The sequence below is a fragment of the Salmo salar genome, chromosome ssa13 (genome assembly GCF_905237065.1).
Source record: "Salmo salar chromosome ssa13, Ssal_v3.1, whole genome shotgun sequence".
Lineage (NCBI taxonomy): Eukaryota > Metazoa > Chordata > Actinopteri > Salmoniformes > Salmonidae > Salmo > Salmo salar.
The window spans coordinates 59,009,907-59,032,637 of NC_059454.1; the positions used below are offsets into that span (position 1 = coordinate 59,009,907).

The window sequence follows — 22,731 nt, forward strand, 5'->3', positions numbered from 1 at the left end:
CTCTGTGCATTCAAATTGCCATCGATAAAATGCAATTGTGTTTGTTGTACGTAGCTTATGCCTGTCCATACCATAACCCCACCTCCACCATGGGGCACTCTGTTCACAACGTTGACATCAGCAAACTGCTCTCCCACATTACGCCATACACTGCTATCTGTACAGTTGAAACTGGGATTAATCCGTGAAGGGCACACTTCTCCAGTGCGCCAGTGGCCATTGAAGAAGAGCATTTACCCACTGAAGTCGGTTACGACGCCAAACTGCAGTCAGGTCAAGACCCTGGCGAGGACGACGAGCATGCAGATGAGCTTCCCTGAGACGTTTTCTGACATTTGGTGCAGAAATCCTTCAGATGTGCAAACCCACAGTTTCATCAGCTGTCCGGATGGCTGGTCTCAGATGATCCGTCAAGTGAAGAAGCCGGATGTGGAGGTCCTGGCCTGGTTACATATGGTCTGCGATTGTGAGGCCGCTTGGACGTACTGCCAAATTCTCTAAAACAAAGTTGGTGGCAGTTTATGGTAGAGAAATTAGCATTCAATTCTTTGGCAACAGCTCTGGTGGACATTCCTGCAGTCAGCATCCCAATTGAACACTACCTCAAAACTTTGTCATCTGTGGCATTGTGTTGTGTGACAAAGCTGCACATTTTAGAGTGGCCTTTTATTGTCCACACCACAAGGTGCACTTGTGTAATGACCATGCTGTTTAATCAGCTTCTTGACATGGCACACCTGTCACGTGAATTAATTATCTTGGCAAAGGAGAAATGCTCACTAACAGGTATGTAAAGAAATTTGTGCACAACATTTGAGAGAAATAAGCTTTTTGTGCATATGGAACATTTCTGCTATCTTTGATTTCAGCTCATGAAACATGGGACCAAAACTTTACATGTTGCTTTAACATTTTTGTTCAGTGTAAATTTAAAAGTCAAAACTGTAACTCAGCCACTCAGGAACATTCACTGTCTACTTGGTGAGCAACTCCAGTGTAGATTTGTCCTTGTGTTTTAGGTTCCTCAGAGCACGCGTTTACAGACATATTCAATCTCTCCCTATCCTAGTCTGCTGTCCCCACTTGCTTCAAGATGTCTACCATTATTCCTGTACCCAAGAAAGCAAAGGTAACCGAACTAATTAACTAAATCACCCCGTAGTACTCACTTCTGTAATCATGAAGTGCTTTGAAAGGCTACTTAAGGATCATATCACCTCTACCTTACCTGACACCCTAGACCCACTTCAATTTGCATACCGCCCCAATAGATTCACAGACGATGCAATCACCATCATGCAGTGCGATGGAACACTGGTCACACTGCCCTATCCCATCCTGACAAGAGGAATACCTATGTAAGAACGCTGTTCATTGAATACAGCTCAGCCTTCAACACCATAGTACCCGCCAAGCTCATCCTTAAGCTTGGGGCCCTGGGTCTGAACCCCGCCATGTGCAACTGGGTCCTGGACTTCCTGACGGGCCACCCCAAGGTGGTGATGGTAGGAAACAACACCTCCACTATGCTGATCCTAAACACAGGGGCCTCACAACGGTGCGTGCTCAGCCCCGCCCTGTACTCCCTGTTCACCCATGACTGCGTGGCAATGCACGCCTCCAACTCAATCATCAAGTTTGCAGATGACACAACAGTTGTAGGCCTGATTACCAATGACGAGAGCCCACGGGTAGGAGGTGTGGCCTCTGCCGGAGTTGTGCCATGAAAACAACCATTCCCTCAATGTCAACAAAACGAAGGAGCTGATCGTGGACTTCAGGAGACAGCAGAGGGAGCACGCCACCATCGACATTGATAGGGCCGTAGTGGAGAAGGTAAAAAGCTTCAAGTTCCTCGGCGTACACATTACTGACAATCTAAAATGGTCAACCCACACAGACAGTGTGCTGAAGAAGGTGCAACAGCACCTCTTCAACCTCAGGAGGGTGAAGAAATTGGAGGGTGAAGAAATTTGACTTGGCCCCTCACAAACCTTTACAGATGCACCATTGAGACCATCCTGTCAAGTTGTATCACCGCCTGGTATGGCAACTGCACCGCCCGCAACCGCAGGGCTCTCCAGAGGGTGGTGCAGTCTGCCCAACGAATTACCGGGGGCACACTGCCTGCCCTCCAGGACACCTACAGCACCTGATGTCACAGGAAGGCCAAAAAGATCAAGGATATCAACCTCCCGAGCCACGGCCTGTTCACCCAGCTATCATCCAGAAGACGAGGTCAGTACAGGTGCATCAACAGCTTCTATCTCAAGGCCATCAGACTGTTGAATAGCCATCACTTGCCGGCCTCCATCCAGTACCCTGCCTTGAACTCAGTCACTGTCATTAGCCGGCTACCACCCGGTTACTCAAACCTGCACCTTAGAGGCTGCTACCCCATGTACATAGGCATGGAATCACTGGTCACTTTGATAACGGAACACTGGTCACTTAAATAATATTTACATAAAAGTAAAGTATTTACAGCGGAAAGTATTCAGGCCCCTTGACTTTTTCCACATTTTGTTACGTTAGCCTTATTCTAAAATGTATTAAATCATTTTCCCCCTCATCAATCTACACACAATTCCGCATAATGACAAAGCGAAAACAGGCTTTTAAAATGTATTCAGACCCTTTGCTATGAGACTCGAAATTGAGCTCAGGTGCATCATGTTTCCATTAATCATTCTTGAGATGTTTCTACAACTTGATTGGAGAACACCTGTGGTATATTCAGTTGATTGGACATGATTTGGAAAGGCACACATCTGTCTATATAAGGTCCAACAGTTGACAGTGCATGTCAGAGCAAAAACCAAGCCATGAGATCGAAGGAATTGTCCGTAGAGCTCAGACAGGATTGTGTCGAGGCACAGATCTGGGGGAGGGTACCAAAAAATGTCTGCAGCATTGAAGGTCCACAAGAACACAGTGGCCTCCATCATTCTTAAATGGAAGAAGTTTGGACTCACCAAGACTCTTCCTAGAGATGGCCGCCCAGCTAAACTGAGCAATCGGGGGAGAAGGGCCTTGGTCAGGGAGGTGACCAAGAAACCGATGGTGGAGATGGTAGAACATTCCAGAAGGACAACCATCTCTGCAGCACTCCACCAATAAAGGCCTGATTGTTTGAGTGCTGCAGAGATAGTTGTCCTTCTGGAAGGTTCTCCCATCTTCACAGAGGAACTCAGGAGCTCTGTTAGAGTGACCATCGGGGTCTTGGTCCCATCCCTGACCAAGGCCCTTCTCCCCTAATTGGCCAGGCGGGTCTGAATTCTTATGTAAATGTAATATAACTTTTAAATTTTTTATACATTTGAAAACATTTCTAAAAACCTGTTTTTGCTTTGTCATTCAGCGGTAATGTGTGTAGATTGATGAGAAAAAACAACAACAATTGAATACATTTTAGAATAAGGCTGTAACGTAACAAAATGTGGAACAAGTCAAGGGGTCTGAATACTTTCCGAAGGCACTGTAGATGAAGTCTCTCTAGATGAAAAGTCCCCCCCCGATCTTAATGGAGGCTGCTGTTCTGTCTTACCCAGCTAATTGTATATCATCCATGTCCTTGTTCAGCCACGACTTGGTGCCAAGAGCGTGCAAAGCTGTCATCAACGCAAAGGGTGGCTACTTTTAAGAATTTCAAATATAACATATATTTTGATTTGTTTAACACTTTTTTGGTTACTACACAATTCCATATGTGTTATTTCATAGTGTTGATGTCTTCACTATTATTCTACAATGTAGAAAATAGTAAAAATAAAGAAAAACCCTTGAATGAGTAGGTGTGTCCAAACTTTTGACTAGTACTGTAAATGTGTATGCGACCAATAACATTTGAAAGGTGAGTTCATCTCCCAGTGTCTGGTGGAAAGCAGACAGACCCAGGTTTTCCTCTAGGATTTTGCCTGTGCTTAGTTCTATTCCGTTTCTTTTTTATCCTGAAAAACTCCCCAGTCCTTATCGATTACAAGCATACCAATAACATGATGCAGCCATCCCTATGCTTGAAAATACGGTACTCAGTAATGTGTTTTATTGGATTTGCCCTAAACATAACACTTTGTATTCAGGACAAAAGGTTAATTGCTTTGCCACATTTTTTTCGCAGACTCCATGCAACTTATTATGTGACTTGTTAAGCAAATGTATTTAGGCTTGCCATAACAAAGGAGTTGAATACTTATTGACTCAAGACATTTCAGCGTTTCATTTTTAATTAACTTAAAAAAAAAAACATAATTCCACTGACATTATGGGGCATTGTGTATAGGACAGTGACAACAAATCTGAATTTAATCAGGCAATAACACAAAAAAGTCAAGGGTTGTGATTAATTTCTGAAGGCACTGTAAGTGTATGTGCAGGCAGACTTTCAATAAACAAACACTGCGGGTCGTTCCATGTCATTTCCACAAGCCATGACACCCACCATCTCAGATTGTTAGAAACAGATAAGATAAGCATTCCTTCAACATTATTTTGTTGAAATATAATTTGATCTGGCCATTTTATTTGATAGGATTTATATATTATTCAATAAATATAGTACCCAACCTCCGATTTGGACCAAACTTCTTCATACCAATGAGTAAGACATGAGGAATCCAAAAATGGTTGCTAAGAGAAGGTCAACATCTATTTCATGGAAAACTGTCTTGACTTGTAGGACCACACAATTTACAGTATTGTTATCATGAGCAATTTGTTTTCTACCCAAAGGTGCAAAGAAAATGTTGTGATCCATTTAATAAATCAACTGACCAGCAAAATTGGTAAAAAGGTGTGATCGTATAGCAGGAACAGCACCATCTAGTGGTCAAAACCTGGTACTTTCACAAAGTTTAACTGGAAATAACGCAAGTGACTTCAATGACTAATTTATCTGAACGGGGGAAATAACCGTCACCAGATTCACAGGGAATACATTACATAGTATGAATAAACAATACTCCAAGATGCAGCTCCATACTACTTGTCAAACACAGAGAACTGATACTGAACACTGGTTGTTGGGGTAGGATTGGTGTGAGGTGTGGGTGTGGCTTTCGTACATTTTTTGGGATTCCTCATGGCTTTCTCATTGCTTGGAAGAATGTAGGTCCAAATCAGATGTAAGGTACTATATCTATTGAATAGTATATGAATCATAGACATTTAAAATGGCCAATTTGGGTGCAATCAATTGTCTTCATTTCTCAAAGACTGAATTATATTATGACATAATGTTTCAGGAATGCAAATCCTATCGGTTTCTAACTACAGAAACGATTTCAGAACAATCTGAGATGGTGGGTGACAATCTTCTTTCTTGTGCTTTTTGATGTGAAATGACCCTGCGGTAACATTCCTATGAAGGTTTGATTGCAGCCTATGTGACAGATACATACAAGAAGCACTGACTAGGAAGTAGTCAAAGAAACACATCAAATGACTGACACCAATTCATTGATCGATATTGAGATTAGAGGCTGCTTGCGAGTTTGGATTAAACTCTCCATCCAACTCACCCCATTTACATCCTACTAACACAGGACAGGCAGCGTGTCTAGTCCTGTAGTCTCCCTCTCCACTCCTAAAGAGGTTGTACCAGAAGACTGCAGTTCCCTGTGGACACACATAGAGGAGACATACCCTGTTCAGTACATGTAAGTCACCACTCCATCGACATGATGGCCCACTATAAGATAGTGTGTGCCCTCTCAACCCAGGGTTGCATATATTTGATGAAAAGGGCCAGGAGTTTTCCCTGACCATGTGACCTGACCAGGAAAATCCAGAGCCAAGAGTTTTTCATGACCAGGTCACATGGTCAGGAAAAGCTCCTGGCCCTATAGTGATGAGGGCTGTACGTGTCTAAGAGTAGGTAAATGGTTTCTCTCTCACCTTTTTGGGATAGATAGCTGCTCCAAAGTCTGGGAACACAGTTGCTCCTCCCGCTTCAACATCACTCATCTGTCAGGGAAAACACAACCCTGTCAGCTGGCTTTACGTATATACAGTAACTGCACTTCTGAATTTACTATACTGTAAGAAATGTGTACTGCCTTTAAAAAGGATACACTGTTTTAACAGGCGCGTAATGATACAAGTTACAGGTAGGCTAGTGGTAAGAGAGGCGAGCCAGCAACCGGAATGTTGCCAGTTATAATCCCAGGTCTGACGGTATCAAATCCTAGATGACATTGCTTGTTGTTGTGCCCTTGAGCAAGGCACTTAACCAGCCACAACAACTGCTCCCCTGGTGCCCAGTGTGGCAGCCCCCTGCTCCAACCTGTACATGTATACTGGTGTCTTTCAGAGGGGTTGGGATAAAGCAAAGTGACATTTCTATTGGACCATGTGACCAATGGACGAATAAAGTGATCTTAATAAAAAAAAATAACATGTAGCAATGTAAAGACTACAGACGATCTAAATAAAATAATAACATGTAGCAATGTAAAGACTACAGACGATCTAAATAAAATAATAACATGTAGCAATGTAAAGACTACTGACGATCTAAATCAAATAATAACATGTAGCAATGTAAAGACTACTGACGATCTAAATAAGTGTCTTGAAAGTCTTGAAACTATGACAAATTGTTTAATGACACTAAACATAATGTTTATGACACACCAGTATAGTATTATACAGCAACACCAAGTCCATAACAGCCAGTCATTCAACCAGACAGAACTTCAGCAGAACACTGAGTGGTCCAAAAGCGCTGTAGTTTTGCAAAGCGTGGCATTCTTCTTCTATTTACACACTCACATCATGCATACAGTATTAGCATGGACCAAGAAACAAGATAGCATGTTGTGGGGTGGGGGGGTGGGGGGGTACAACATGCCGCAATATGCACTGAAATTGACTGACAGAGAAATATCCTGTTTTTGATCACCTTTCTTCCGACAACCATCTACTAGGTTAGTGATGGTATGAGTATGCGGTAACACTGATGGTCAAATGGTTGAGAAACATGGAAATGTCAATCAATTGAAGTCCAGTATTCAAATAGAGTTCATGGATCTGCCAAAAACAACAATTATGCAAAATGGAGACCCAAAAAAGAAGAGTCAAAATCTAAATCAGTAACTGCTACTGTAAATTGACGGCAGCAACCAGATACGCATACTTACGTAATTTAAAAAAGTAGCCACACGATTTCCAGTGCCTAATGTTTTGAAAGCATCAGGTTCATCTTTCTATGAAGATAAAATTTGAGAGTAAAACACAAGTTGAATATACACAGAGACATGTACTTACGTAGTTCAGGAAGGTAGCAAGTCTATTTCCATCGACCATGATGTCCTGAGGACGCTGCAACAAATGTTTATAACTTTTAACCCAGACTGAAATGAATAACTAGGACCCCGCCACTAGGGCACTAAATAAATCATCTATAACTAAATTGATTATTAACAACTGTTTGACTTAACATAGTTATTGAAAAATCCGTGACGCCTAACCAATTTCACAAAATATGAGCTACTACTGAATATTTAGTATATTGAATATAATATAGAATAATGTAGATGATTAGATTAACTATTTGATTATATGGATATATTTTCATGAAGTTAATTGATACTTTGTGCACCTCCCATAGGCACTGCCTACAAATGGGTGGTGGCCCCGGGAATCTTGCATTGCACAGTACTCACTATAAAACCTTAAACTGTGCCCAAATTTAAAAATGCAATCTTCATCCTGCTGTGATTTTTGCCAGAAACGTAAAATAAAACAACTTCTGACCATGCATTGAACGTGTTTTTAAAGAATTTCATAACTCAAATCACCACATATCAAAAGGCAGCATGCGTGGACAAAAATAAATATGTCTGAAAATGTGTTGATTTTATTACTAGAGACTCCCCTCCTTATAGGAATATGCACTTGGGAGTTATGGACATGGTTGAACAGTGACTCAACCCATCATCTAGGACCGCGTCCATGAGCCCTGGTCAAAAGTAGTGCACTATATATGGAATATGGTGCCATTGGAGATAATACCTAGGTCTCGTTTGGCAATCTGCCATATAGGAATTCAGGGCCTCTCTTAGATTACACACTATTCTAGCAGTGGATGATCAACGAGATGGAGAACCCCAACAAAACTTTATAGGTCTACATTTGTCTTAGACAATGTCTTGCATGTTGACTGCTAACACCGTCAACAGCGCAGCGGTAAATGTGTGTGCTACGGATGTCATTTTTTTTTAAATCGCAGGTCAACATACACATGTGAAAACATACTTCTCCATAGAACCCAGCAGGATAAACCATTGCATGCCTGTGGCATCGCTTTTCAGATGCAACAGAGAGCAATTTTAGGCCGTCTAGAGGTTACCCTTACCCTGGAGAAATCAAAATGTGGCTCGTACTGTCCTCCGACCCCATAGTTAGCAATCTGTTCAGAGAAAAGAGAAGACGCTGAATTATTTAAAAACATCTGAAGCTTAAGACTAGTCACACAAAACCAGGTGTCTGTTAAAACCTCTTGAGGATACCGTAGGATAGGGGGCGCCACAGCGCATTTTGAAAAAAAATCGTTCCCATTTTCAACGGCCTACTAATCAAACTCAGAAGATAGGGCATGCATATACTTATTATATATGGATAGAAAACACTCTAAAGTTTCTAAAACTGTTTGAATGGTGTCTGTGAGTATAACAGAACTCAAATGGCAGTCAAAACCCCGAGACCGATTGAAACAGGAAGTGGAATTCTGAATTGTGGACTCGACTTCTCATCTTTCCTTATTAATCACACCGTTAACAATGGTTCATTGAGCACTTCCTATTGCTTCCACTAGATGTCGCCAGTCCTTTCACAGTGGTTTGAGCCTTATAGAGTCAAAACTCAGTGAATGACACGAGTTTGAAATTGGTCACAGGGGATGGGCCATCACCATTATGACGCCGGCGGCCATGTCTGCTATGGACTTTTTGACCGAAAATACATCTGTTGTGGACCTGGGATGCTTTCTGATGAAGACAACTAAAGGTAGGCGATTATTGACAATATTATACAAGATGAGATGTGACATGCGATTGCTTCCAAGATGGCGCCGAGCTCTGTATATTAGCTCATTTTCTGAGTATCGCATCTCCTTTTATTGCAAAGTGTGATTACCCAGTAAAGTTAATTTAAAATCTGGTATGACAGGTGTTCTCAAGAGATATTCATCTATAAATGTTAGATTGACATTATACATTTAAAAATCGTTATAGGATAGTAATTTAGGGAAATGTAGCATTGTTTACCGGGGCGCTTTTGAGGGGAAATTATGTAGTCAGCCTCAGACAGAGATGTAAAATGCTGTTTTTATATATAAATATGACCTTTATTGAACAAAAGAATGCATGCATTGTATAACATGATGTCCTAGGGGTGCCATCTGATGAAGTTTGTAAAAGGTTAGTGCTGCATTTAGCTGTTTTTTGATTATATGTGATGCAAGTGGTTGGTCGGAAAATGGCTATGAAGCTGCTTTTTACGATGGACTCATCTAATATAATCTAATGATTTGCTTTTCCTGTAAAACCTTTTTGAAATCGGACGACGTGGGTCGATTCAGGAGAGGTGTATCAAAAAAAAAAAATCTTTATTTTTTAAATTATGATTTTTTTTTAATGCTAATTGGCGATATGATTTTTCGCTGGATTTTGATCCCGCTAACGGGATCAGACGCTGAAGAGGTTTTAAGATTGTCAGTAATGTTTCAAAGAGTGAACATGGGTATTCTAGCAGTGAGCCAGCAGAAAATAGTATCCAGTGTTAAGTAATACGCATGTCTTAACAGGTAGAATGCATGTACAGTCCTATATAGTATGTGGTGTGTACCTGGAGTAACTCGGCAGTCTGCGTTGTCAGGCCTGTGATGTCCTCTATCCTCTGGTTGACACGCTCAATAACAGGGTCCTCCTCCCCCTCCAGCCAGGCACTGAAGGACAACAGATCCACTGACTCGACACAACAGCAACACTCACTCACCCAGACATGAAGCATAGCTAAACATGAACCACAGAGGGCGCCAAAACTCCACTTACCCATAATGACTCACCTTTTTGATACCCTGTAATTTGCCGTGGTCAGAACGCCTGTTTTGGGGTCTCGAACAGTAGCTCTCGCAAGCTATACAAAGTAGGAATACATATTGACATACAGTACTTGTAACATCTCATTTTCCTTGGACGTTCACCACCTTATGATACAATGTTTTAATACTACCACGGAGACATACAGTATAGTGTTATATCTAAAAACATAGATCATCTGTGAGGTAATAGTGGCCCCTCTGGTCCTGTTTGCTGCTCCTCTCACCCTGGGCTTGGCCAGCTCCTTAATCTTCTCAATTTCTGAGTCTGAAAGGGCGTTGAGGTAGCGGACAATGTGTGGGCTGTCCCACTCGTCCTCCTCCTTCATGGGCTGGAGCAGCAGGCGAGGGTTCCTGTTCCCGTCATGGTAGCGGCAGTACAGCCGGCTGCGCCTCTCACTGGTCTGGATGGGGTGGGATGGGTCGAGGGTGTGGGAGTTAGACCGGAATTCACAGCTCCTCTCCGAAACCCTGTCAAATTACCTCACCTCTCTAAAAGTTCCCTCACAATAACTGTGTCTCTTTTAGACATCACCCTTTTGACACCATCTCATTTAGCTCCCCGTCTGCTTCTGCTCTCTTGTCAACTCCATGTCACTCCTCGTCACACCATGACAACGAGTGACAAGGAGTTGACATGATATCACATACATGCTCCTTACTTTTAAAAACCCTATCTGTACGTTATAAGAGTCAGTCAGTCTCACCATTTTGACTCCCTCTCCTCTACACAGGCCCTCGTAGATCTCTCTCTCAGGTAGGTAGTCCTTGGGTCTCTTGTATGTCCCCAGCTGGATGGGCTCCTCTGTGGCCGGCTCCTGGACCTCTTGGTTCAGCTCCTTCAGCTGCTTGGACAGCAGCTTCTCAAAGTAACGCAGGTTCCCTCCTGCCCTCTGGTGGCTGGAGTCTGTAAGGACACCATGGGTAATGCAGTTCGGCAGATTAACAGGACACGAGGAATATGAGGGGATTGTGTGACGGCATGGCACAATTCAACAACGTTTAACTCTCGTCAATGGTTTGAGTGAAAAGGAACTGTCTCTCTGTGTGATGCTACTTCAACCATACAAAATGAATCCGTTTTGAGTATCAAGGGAAATAGGCCTAAACACTAACATTGAATGTCTGAAATAAGATGCCCACTTGTGGTGTTTGGAGTCAGTTATTTCAAAATTGCCAGTACATGTTATGAGATGAGAGACATGATAAAGGATTTAATTCAGTATAGCAAAAAGGAATTCAGTTACTTTAGTTAGATCAAGTTGTCTTTTCAGTTTGAATTACAGGAACCTCTACAACAAAAATGTTATACCAACTCCCTAGTACGGTATTTCCCTTTGTTTACTTCAAAGGCTTTGAAGAGTTAAAAGTAGCACTTTTCCTGCCACAATCACACTGGGGATTGGGGGTCACAGACAGCTGTAAAAAAGATACCCAAACTAGAGACAGCTACCCAACAATATGTTCCTCTAGCTAACTACAGCAGCTCATTTTATTATTTTAAATCTGATTCTTTACTTGGTAAATATGCTAGTAGATCTTACTAGTTGTTGACCTTGGGAACGGTTCATTAAACTTCACATTTAAGCAAAGTAACCAGAACTCCATAATTGCAGCCTTTAACAGACAACAACATTCCTGATGCAGTTCAAATTAGTAAACCATGAGCACTCAGAGTTACACCCTGTAACTCTGGACATATACGAGAGGTTTTGAGAGGGTGATTATGTGAGGAATGTGCGAAAATATGACAGTATGTGAGGGAGAGTGAGTGCGTGAATGAGAATGTGTGAGGGAGAGTGAGAGTAGAAGAGATTGAGAAAGTGAGAATGTGTGTGAGAGATGGTATGAGAGAGTAAGACGTCTCTCCTGTTGTCAAACACCCCTAAAAATAAGCTCCTGGATATGAAACAGCGGTATGTCGCGTGTGTGTCCTACCGATGGCCACTAGGCGGCGTGTCAGCTCGATGGCGCGGGGCAGGTCTCCCATCTGGTAGACGGAGTAGCTGAGATAGTCCAGGACATCGGACTTGGACACCACGTGCTCCTCCCCTGCATCCATCTGCCTGAGGGCCTGCTGCATCCACAGCACCGCGTGGTAGTAGTCTGCCTCGTTGTATGCCGTCTTCCCCATGTCGTAACAGTCATCCACTGTCAGGATAGCGTTGTGGTGCATACCTGCAGGTATAGTATAGTATAGTATAGTATAGTATAGTATAGTATAGTATAGTATAGTATAGTATAGTGCACCCTTTTGGCAATACAGCCCCATTCTGCTCTGTTTGAGGTTTCCCAGTAGCATGATAATAACATCCATTAATAAGACAGATGTTTATGAGTAGTTTAGCAACTGCTTATGAGTTTACTCCATAAGAGTGCTCCATAAATCCACAATGGTGTTATGATACTGTAGTGTACGTTGCTATAGCAGCGGTAAGAGGGTCATATCAAAACATTTTGCTTTTGCAACCTTTTTCTGACAGACCTCCCAGACTTGATAGGGTGTGCAATACTAGGATAGGATGCACATTTGTCATAAAAGATATACATAGTGAATGTGTGGCCACAGCATTTGCTCCCGGTATCAAGACTGTTCTGTTTGAGCTTGCATTTCTGGAGAGGGTAAACATCTGGCTGGATGAAAGAGCAACCGTTCTCTGCAGTCTGGTAGGCTAAGGGCAGGCTGAGAAATGCTCAGCTCACACACAGTCTACATCCCAAATGGCACCCTATTCCCTGCATAGTGCACTACTTTTGATCAGAGCTCTGATCAAAAGTAGTGCACTGTGTAGGGAATAGGGAGCTATTTGGGATGCGACCACTGTGATAACACATCTGGCGGCTTCTGGAATCTTCCATGGCAGGGTTTCAGTGACTGTTCACACACAAAGAGTAGGGATGAGTCAAGGAGATGATAGAGCCTCACCAGGCAGTTTGCCCTTGGAGAAACTCTCTGAATCCAGTTTGTACGTGTCCTGGAGACGCATCAGTGCCTTGGCAGCACCTTTCTCATCCTCCTCGTCAGGGAAGTACTGCCTGTGTACAGTCATGTTGGAGATGAACCCTGAGGAGGGAACACAGTGATAAGGACACAGAGTGAAGCAGTGAAAAGGTTGCGTCCCAAATACCACACTACTTTTGACAGGGCTTTGATAGGGACTTTGGTCAAAAATAGTGTACTATATAGGGAATAGGGTACCATGTGCGATGCAAACAATGAGTCGAAGGACTCACAGCACAGAACATCTGCATTGGAGTTGCCTGGTGTGCACTGCTATGATGTGTGATAATGTAGTGTGTGAGGTCAAGACAACTAGAGAATGTTTATTATCATTTTTTTATTATTTCACCTTTATTTAACCAGGTAGGCCAGTTGAGAACAAGTTCTCATTTACAACTGCGACCTGGCCAAGATAAAACAAAGCAGTGCGACAAAAACAACAACAGAGTTAGACATAAACAAACGTACAGTCAATAACACAATAGAAAAATCTATGTACAGTGTGTGCAGATGTAGTAAGGTTAGGGAGTTAAGGTTATAAATAGGCCATAGTGGCAAAATAATTACAAGTTAGCATTAACACTGGAGTGATAGATGTGCAGATGATGATGTGCAAGTAGAGATACTGGGGTGCAAAATAGCAAAAAAATAAATAACAGTATGGGGATGAGGTAGTTGGGTGTGCTATTTACAGATGGGCTGTGTACAGATACAGTGATCGGTAAGATGCTCTGACAGCTGATGCTTAAAGTTAGTGAGGGAGATAAGACTCCAGCTTCAGTGATTTTTACAATTCATTCCAGTCAATGGCAGCAGAGAACTGGAAGGAAAGGCTGCCAAAGTAGGTGTTGGCTTTGGGGATGACCAGTGAGATATACCTGCTGGAGCGCGTGCTACGGATGGGTGTTGCTATGGTGACCAGTGAGCTGAGATAAGGCGGGGCTTTACCTAGCAAAGACTTATAGATGACCTGGAGCCAGTGGGTTTGGCGACAAATATGTAGTGAGGGCCAGCCAACGAGAGCATACAGGTCGCAGTGGTGGGTAGTATATGTGGCTTTGGTGACAAAACGGATGGCACTGTGATAGACTACATCCAATTTGCTGAGTAGAGTGTTGAGGCTATTTTGAAAATGACATCGCTGAAGTCAAGGATCGGTAGGATAGTCAGTTTTACGAGGGTATGTTTGGCAGCATGAGTGAAGGAGGTTTTGTTGCGGAATATGAAGCCGATTCTAGATATAAATTTTGGATTGGAGATGCTTAATGTGAGTCTGGAAGGAGAGTTTACAGTCTAACCAGACACCTAGGTATTTGTAGTTGTCCACATATTCTAAGTCAGAACCGTCCAGAGTAGTGATGCTAGGCGGGCGGGCAGGTGCGAGCAGCAATCGGTTGAAGAGCATGCATTTAGTTTAACTTGTATTAAAGAGCAGTTGGAGGCCACGGAAGGAGAGTTGTATGGCATCGTTTGGAGGTAAGCTCGTTTGGAGGTTTGTTAACACAGTGTCCAAGGAAGGGCCAGATGTATACATAATGGTGTCGTCTGCGTAGAAGTGGATCAGAGAATCACCAGCAGCAAGAGCGACATCATTGATATATACAGAGAAAAGAGTTGAGAATTGAACCCTGTGGCACCCCCATAGAGACTTGCCAGAGGTCCGGACAACAGGCCCTCCGATTTGACACACTGAACTCTATCTGTGAAGCAGTTGGTGAACCAGGCGAGGCAGTCATTTGAGAAACCAAGGCTGTTGAGTCTGCCGATAAGAATGCGGTGATTGACAGAGACGAAAGCCTTGGCCAGGTCGGTGAAAACGGCTGCACAGTACTGTCTTTTATCTATGGCGGTTATGATATCGTTTAGGACCTTGAGCGTGGCTGAGATGCACCCATGACCAGCTCGGAAACCAGATTGCAAAGTAGAGAATGTACGGTGGGATTCGAAATGATCGGTGATCGGTTTGTTCACTTGGCTTTCGAAGACTTTAGAAAGGCAGGGCAGGATGGATCTAGGCCTGTAACAGTTTGGGTCGAGAGTGTCTCCCCCTTTGAAGAGGGGGATGACCGCGGAAGCTTTCCAATCTTTAGGGATCTCAGACGATTCGAAAGACAGGTTGAACAGGCTAGTAATAGGGGTTGCAACAATTTCGGCTGATAATATTTGAAAAAGAGGGTCCAGATTGTCTAGCCCAGCTGATTTGTAGGGGTCCAGATTTTGCAGCTCTTTCAGAACATCAGCTATCTGGATTTGGGTGAAGGAGAAGCAGGGGGGGCTTGGGCAAGTTGCTGCAGGGTGTGCAGAGCTGCTGGCCGGGGTAGGGGAGCCATGTGGAAAGCATGGCCAGACGTAGAAAATGCTTATTGAAATTCTCAATTATCGTAGATTTATCGGTGGTGACAGTGTTTCCTAGCCTCAGTGCAGTGGGCAGCTGGGAGAAGGTGCTCTTTTCTCCATGAACTTTACGGTGTCCCAAAACTTTTGGGAATTAGTAAACTGTGATGCTCTCCAGGGACACACAAGGGAGACTAACTGATAGAATTAAGCAATAAGGAATGATGGGGTGTGGTATATGGCCAATATACCACGGCTAAGGGCTGTTCTTATGCACAACACAACATGGAGGGCCTGGATACAGCCCTTAGCCGTGGTATATTGGCCATATACAATTATAAATACATTTGATATACCACAAACTCTGAGGTGCATATTGCTATTATAAACTGGTTACTAACTTAATTAGGACAGTAAAAATAAATGTTTTGTCATACCAATGGTATGCGGTCTCATACACTGCAGACGTGGCCAATGTAAATAGAGGAAAGATGCAGCTGCACATGAAAGACGGCAGCCTGTGTTCTCTCTCAGCTCCACTCTACTCACCCCAACTCTACTCTGCAGATGTTGGGGTGGAGCATGATGGATCAGAATTGGCCTCACACCTTCTTTTCCACAAGCCTCCTCACACCCACACACAGAGGAGCTCTATAGAAGCTGTAACCTCTCCCTCCCTCCGACCGTATCTTACCATCTGAGGGGTCCTGCAGCACCAGGCTCTCCAGCTCGGACCACTCGGTGTTGAGTCTCTTCATCAGCTTGTAGGCGTTGACGGGGTGGGCCAGGTAGACCTCTGGGTCTGAGGTGGAGGCACGTGTCAGCACGTCCAGCTTGTTAGCCCAGCTACAACACAGCACAGGGAAGAAAACAGTCAGGTTCAGTACAGTACACAACGATCTCCAATCGTGCTACAATCTGATTATTGATCATTAATCAAATGGGCTTATTCGGTCTAGTCTTATTTTGTCAAATTAACATAATTGAAAACATGGCTATCAAAGTCACCTTTATTAGCACTATGGTTATAGAGTGTAGTGTTCACCTTTTCACAGCAGCAAGTTTGGACTCCTCTGCTTGAATATATTCTTTCAAGGACTGAACCAACTCCTTCTCTGTGTATATCAGGTCTGTCATTTGACCTAATGGAAAGTGGAAAGAAAAAAAGGGCCATGTTGAATATGAAACTGAAGATGACTCATTAAATATACTGAAGCTTTTGTGTTCTGTGTTATAGACTACTGCACCTATGTAATAAATGTGTTCGGCAACCAGATCAAGTATTTTCCCATGATCATCATTTCCTGAGGGAAAGTGGGGGACGTAGAATATGCTTTGGTTTAATTGTCCGGAAAATAAAGTTTCCTCACACAGGTAAGTGAAAAGTTTCCACCTGTAGCATTCTCTGCTGTGATTGTATAGAATGTGTCCAACCAAACACCACTCTAAATACCCATGGTTCTTGGGATAAGTGGGTTGGAATGCTGCTGTTTGCAGAAAACAATTCCATAGCAACACTAGACAGTTAAAAGTGAACTCAATGCTGTTGCCAGAAGGAAAGCGAAACAGCTTCACGCAATATTTATATCTTAGGGTAATGGCAGCCAAAGTAAGTATATAAATTACACAGATTACTTGAACTGACATTATGCAGGCTGATGGTGCCACTTTCAGTGAAATTATGCTCACCATGTTATTTTAGAAATTGGACTCAAAAAGAACTGCTGCTACTTGCTTATCCTGTAAACTATCCTAAGCCTTGTCTATAGCAGGTGTTTCCTTCATTTGATAGCTATGCTGGACAGATGTGAGGAGAGTTCAGAGACTTAGCTAATTGTTTTCCAGATACTTTTTAGAAGCCTGTTGAACACTGGAGGTTTGGCGAGAAAAAGAACGTCAGTCAACCCTAAGACAAAGAGGCGCCGTAAGCTGGTGGTGTAAAGCTCTCTCTTCTCAATACTGTACACAGCAAATACAGCATCATCAACATGCTTGGAAAAGCAGGAATCCTGAATTCTAAAAGAGATGATTTATGACAGGAATTAGGGCATGCAGAAACTAAAGGTTGACTGGTGTCATGTCAGACATACAAGGGTAATGGTATAGGCCTACTTATAGATGTGTAATGGTAAAGGGTACCTACAGAGGCGTAATGGTATAGCCATACAGCATGTGAGGATAAAATACCATTCAAAAGTTTGGGGTCACTTAGAATGTCCTTGTTTTTGAAAGAAAAGCACATTTTTGTCCATTAAAGTAACATCACATTGATCAGAAATACAGTGTAGACATTGTTAACTTCTCTAGGGTAGGGGACAGTATTTTGACGTCCGGATGAAAGGCGTCCCCGTAGTAAACTGCCTGCTACTCAGGCTCAGAAGGTAGGATATGTATATTATTAGTAGATTTGAATAGAAATCACTCTGAAGTTTCTAAAACTGTTTGAATGATGTCTGTGAGTATAACAGAACTCATATGGCAGGCAAAAACCTGAGAAAAATCCAACCAGGAAGTGTGGAAATCTGAGGTTTGTAGTTTTTCAAGTGATTGCCTATACAGTATTCAGTGACTTAGGGTTCATTTAGCACTTCCTAAGGCTTCCACTAGATGTCAACAGTCTTTAGAACATTGTTTAATGCTTCTACTGTGAATAGGGGGAGAATAAGAGCTCCTGGAAGTAGATGAGTGAGAAAATGACATGAGCTCAGAGGCGCACACTCACGTGAGAGTTAGCTGTGTTCCTTTTCTTTTTTGAAGACATTGGAATTGTCCGGTAGGAATATTACTGAAGATTTATGATAAAAACATCCTAAAGATTGATGCTATACATCGTTTGACATGTTTCTACGAACATAAATATAACTTTTTTTTTACTTTTCATCGTGACATTTTGCATGCGCTTCCTGCATTTGGAGTAGTGGACTAAACGCGCGAACAAAAAGGAGGTATTTGGACATAAATGATGGACTTTATCGAACAAAACAAACATTTGTTGTGGAACTGGGATTCCTGGAAGTGCATTCTGATGAAGATCATCAAAGGTAAGTGAATATTTATAACGTAATTTTTGTCATTTTTGTTGACTCCAAAATGGCGGATATCTGTATGGCTTGTTTTGAAATCTGAGCGCTGTACTCAGATTATTGCAAAATTTGCTTTCAATGTAAAGCTTTTTTTTTTTTAAATCTGACACAGTGGTTGCATTAAGGAGAAGTGTATCTATAATTCTTTGAATAACTGTTGAATATTTTATCAACGTTTATGATGAGTATTTCTGTAAATTGATGTGCTCATTCACCGGAAGTTTTGGGAGGCAAAACATTTCTGAACATTACACGCAAATGTAAAATGGGGTTTTTGGATATAAATATGAACTTTATCGAGCAAAACATACATGTATTGGGTAACATGAAGTCCTATGAGTGCCATCTGATGAAGATCATCAAAGGTTAGTGATTAAGTTTAGCTGTATTTCTGGTTTTTGTGACGCCTCTCCTTGCTTGGAAAATGGCTGTGTGGTTTTTCTTGTCTCGGCGCTGTCCTAACATAATCTAAAGTTATGCTTTCGCAGTAAAGCCTTTTTGAAATCAGACAATGTGGTTGGATTAACGAGAAGTGCATCTTTAAAATGGGATATAATAGTTGTATGTTGGAGAAATTTGAATTATGAGATTTTTGTTGTTTTGAATTTGCCGCCCTGCTATTTCACTGGCTGTTGAATAGTGTACGCTAGCGTCCCACATACTCCAGAGAGGTTAATGTTGTAAATGACTATTGTAGCTGGAAACGGCTGATTATTAACGGAATATCTACATAGACGTACAGAGGCCCATTATCAGCAACCATCACTCCTGTGTTCCAATCGCACGTTGTGTTAGCTAATCCAAGTTTATCATTTTAAAAGGCTAATTGATCATTAGAAAACCCTTTTGCAATTATGTTAGCACAGCTGAAAACTGTTGTACTGATTAAAGAAGCAATAAAACTGGCCTTCTTTAGACTAGTTGAGTATCTGGAGCATCAGCACTGTGGGTTCTATTACAGGCTCAAAATGGCCAGAAACAAAAGCACTTTCTTCTGAAACTCATCAGTCTATTCTTGTTCTGAGAAATGAAGGCTCTTCCATGCGAGAAATTGCCAAGAAACTGAAGATCTCGTACAACGCTGTGTACTACTCCCTTCACAGAACAGCACAAACTGACTCTAACCAGAATAGAAAGAGGAGTGGGAGGCCCCGGAGCACAACAGAGCAAAATGACAAGTACATTATAGTGTGTAGTTTGAGAAAGACGCCTCACAAGTCCTCAACTGGCAGCTTCATTAAATAGTACCCGCAAAACACCAGTCTCAACGTCAACAGTGAAAAGGAGACTCCGGGATGCTGGCCTTCTAGGCAGAGTTGCAAAGAAAAAGCCGTATCTCAGACTGGCCAATAAAAAGAAAAGATTAAGATGGACAAAAAAACACAGACACTGGACAGAGGAAGATTGGAAAAAAGTGTTAAGGACAGACATATAAGTTTGAGGTGTTTGGATCACAAAAAAACAGAACAATTAAAAGATGCTGGAGGAGTGCTTGACACCATCTGTCAAGCATGGTGGAGGCAATGTGATGGTCTGGGGGTGCTTTAGTGGTGGTGTTAAAGTGGGAGATTTGTACAGGGTAAAAGGGATCTTGAAGAAGGAAGGCTGTCACTCCATTTTGCAACGCCATGCCATACCCTGTGGATGGCGCATAATTGGAGCCAATTTCCTCCTACAACAGGACAATGACCCACAGCACAGCTCCAAACTATGCAATAACTATTTAGGGAAGAAGCAGTCAGCTGGTATTTTGTCTATAATGGAGTGGCCAGCACAGTCACCGGATCTAAACCCTATTGAGCTGTTGTGGGAGCAGTTTGCCAATCAAGCCAATCCGACGCAGACTCGGTCTCAACCTTTAAGTCTTTATTGAAGACTCATCTCTTCAGTAGGTCCTATGATTGAGTGTAGTCTGGCCCAGGCGTGTGAAGGTGAACGGAAAGGCACTGGAGCGACGAACCGCCCTTGCCATCTCTGCCTGGCCGGTTCCCCTCTCTCCACTGGGATTCTCTGCCTCTAACCCTATTACAGGGGCTGAGTCACTGGCCTACTGGTGCTCTTCCATGCCGTCCCTAGGAGGGGTGCGTCACTTGAGTGGGTTGAGTCACTGACGTGGTCTTCCTGTCTGGGTTGGCGCCCCCCCTTGGGTTGTGCCGTGGCGGAGATCTTTGTGGGCTATACTCGGCCTTGTCTCAGGATGGTAAGTTGGTGGTTGAAGGTATCCCTCAAGTGGTGTGGGGGCTGTGCTTTGGCAAAGTGGGTGGGGTTATATCCTGCCTGTGGGTGGGGTTATACCCCTCCTGTCTCAGCCTCCAGTATTTATGCTGCAGTAGTTTATTTGTCGGGGGGCTAGGGTTAGTCTGTTATATCTGGAGTATTTCTCCTGTCTTATCCGGTGTCCTGTGTGAATTTAAGTATGCTCTCTCTAATTCCCTCTTTCAGAGGACCTGAGCCCTAAGACCATGCCTCAGGACTACCTGGCATGATGACTCCTTGCTGTCCCCAGTCCACCTGGCCGTGCTGCTGCTCCAGTTTCAACTGTTCTGCCTGCGGCTATGGAACACTGAGCTGTTCACCGGACATGCTACCTGTCCCAGACCTGCTGTTTTCAACTCTCTAGAGACAGCAGGAGCGGTAGAGATACTCTCAATGATCGGCTATGAAAAGCCAACTGACATTTACTCCTGAGGTGCTGACCTGTTGCACCCTCGACAACTACTGTGATTATTATTATTTGACCATGCTGGTCATTTATGAACATATTGGCCATGTTCTGTTATAATCTCCACCCGGCACAGCCAGAAGAGGACTGGCCACCCCTCATAGCCTGGTTCCTCTCTAGGTTTCTTCCTAGGTTTTGGCCTTTCTAGGTAGTTTTTCCTAGCCACCGTGCTTCTACACCTGCATTGCTTGCTGTTTGGGGGTTTAGGCTGGGTTTCTGTACAGCACTTTGAGATATCAGCTGATGTAAGAAGGGCTATATAAATACATTTGATTTGAATTGTGGGAGGGGCTTCAGGGAGCACGGGGTGAAATCTCTTCAGATTACCTCAACAAATCGACAACTAGAATGCCAAAGGTCTGCAAGGCTGTAATTGCTGCAAATGGAGGATTCTTTGACGAAAGCAAAGTTTGAAGGACACAATTATTATTTCAATTAAAAATCATTATTTATAACCATGTCAACATCTTGACTATATTTCCTATTTATTTTGCAACTCATTTCATGTATGGTTTCATGGAAAACAAGGACATTTCTAAGTGACCCCAAACTTTTGAACGTTAGTGTAGGTTTACCTATAGAGGTGTAGACTTCAGCCTGAACACTCCAGAAGCAGCAGCAAACCAGAGCCAGGGCTAGGAGAGACAGGTGTTTCCTCATTGTACCGGTAGATAAGACCTGCAATGACATCATACAATCACATCAATTAGTCATTATATTTAATTCAATACAACTTTATGTATCCTCTCATGGGCAATTAAGACAGGCAAGTCAGTCAGTCGGTCATATGCATTTTAATGATCCACACAACAAATTACAATAGGCTACTGTGCTATCAGAGATGTGATATTGAAACAGGCAATGATTAAAAAACAGGCAATGTCTTCATTATGAAAAAGCTTGCGGTGCTGTGTGTACATAGTTTCCAACAGGCTTTTTACTATTCTGTTAGCCATTACCCGCCAGCTGGGAGGCCCTGTGCGGTCTGGTGGTTTGTCATCCGAGTCTAAAAATGGCTGCAAAAGCAAAACCGAGGGCTGGCCCGCCACATGACTAATGAGAAATTATGACTCATAGGGTGAATCTATAAATCAGTCTTTTCATTGATCATAGGATCTTAATTCGATCACCCTGTTGCAGGAGAACTTTTTTGCAGGCAAGGACATTTTTAACTTGTAGTGTATTTGAGGTTTAAAAAGAGTTGGAAATGTCCACTTTGAAATCTCAGACTTGATTTTCCCCTTATGAAAAATTGGTCAATCCCTATAACAATGTCCATTCATTATAATCCATATGATTCCCATTTCCTGTTGCTGCAGGATGATTTTCCTGCTGTAGCAAACTGACTCAAATGAAAATCTTACATCTGTAGCAGAGCACTGGAGGAGAAGACTCACAAATTCCCTGCTAAAAGGCGGCAGGTAGCCTAGCGGTTAAGAGCATTGGGCCAGTAACCGAAAAGTCGGTGGTTCAAACCCCGAGCCGACTAGGT

The 22,731-nt window shown here is 42.8% G+C and overlaps 1 protein-coding gene across 3 annotated transcripts in view; it reads right to left on the reverse strand.

Annotated features, from left to right (window-relative positions):
- The window catches only part of p4ha2 (procollagen-proline, 2-oxoglutarate 4-dioxygenase (proline 4-hydroxylase), alpha polypeptide 2), a 43,697-nt gene that overhangs the window by 1,573 nt on the left and 19,393 nt on the right, over positions 1 to 22,731 (reverse strand). The window contains exons 2-15 of one of the 3 annotated variants that reach the window (XM_045692223.1): positions 21,815 to 21,917; positions 16,480 to 16,576; positions 16,129 to 16,280; positions 13,026 to 13,163; positions 12,038 to 12,277; positions 10,807 to 11,006; positions 10,327 to 10,503; positions 10,067 to 10,137; positions 9,847 to 9,946; positions 8,357 to 8,410; positions 7,267 to 7,320; positions 7,140 to 7,205; positions 5,896 to 5,964; positions 5,520 to 5,616 (exon numbers count right to left, since the gene is read on the reverse strand). In XM_045692223.1, the coding sequence (XP_045548179.1) occupies positions 5,520 to 5,616; positions 5,896 to 5,964; positions 7,140 to 7,205; positions 7,267 to 7,320; positions 8,357 to 8,410; positions 9,847 to 9,946; positions 10,067 to 10,137; positions 10,327 to 10,503; positions 10,807 to 11,006; positions 12,038 to 12,277; positions 13,026 to 13,163; positions 16,129 to 16,280; positions 16,480 to 16,576; positions 21,815 to 21,899 (1,600 nt within the window). In that variant the 5' untranslated portion in view covers positions 21,900 to 21,917. The remainder of the gene's footprint in view (positions 1 to 5,519; positions 5,617 to 5,895; positions 5,965 to 7,139; positions 7,206 to 7,266; positions 7,321 to 8,356; positions 8,411 to 9,846; positions 9,947 to 10,066; positions 10,138 to 10,326; positions 10,504 to 10,806; positions 11,007 to 12,037; positions 12,278 to 13,025; positions 13,164 to 16,128; positions 16,281 to 16,479; positions 16,577 to 21,814; positions 21,918 to 22,731) is intronic. The other 2 variants (XM_045692222.1, NM_001173960.1) reach the window with 2 other exon arrangements.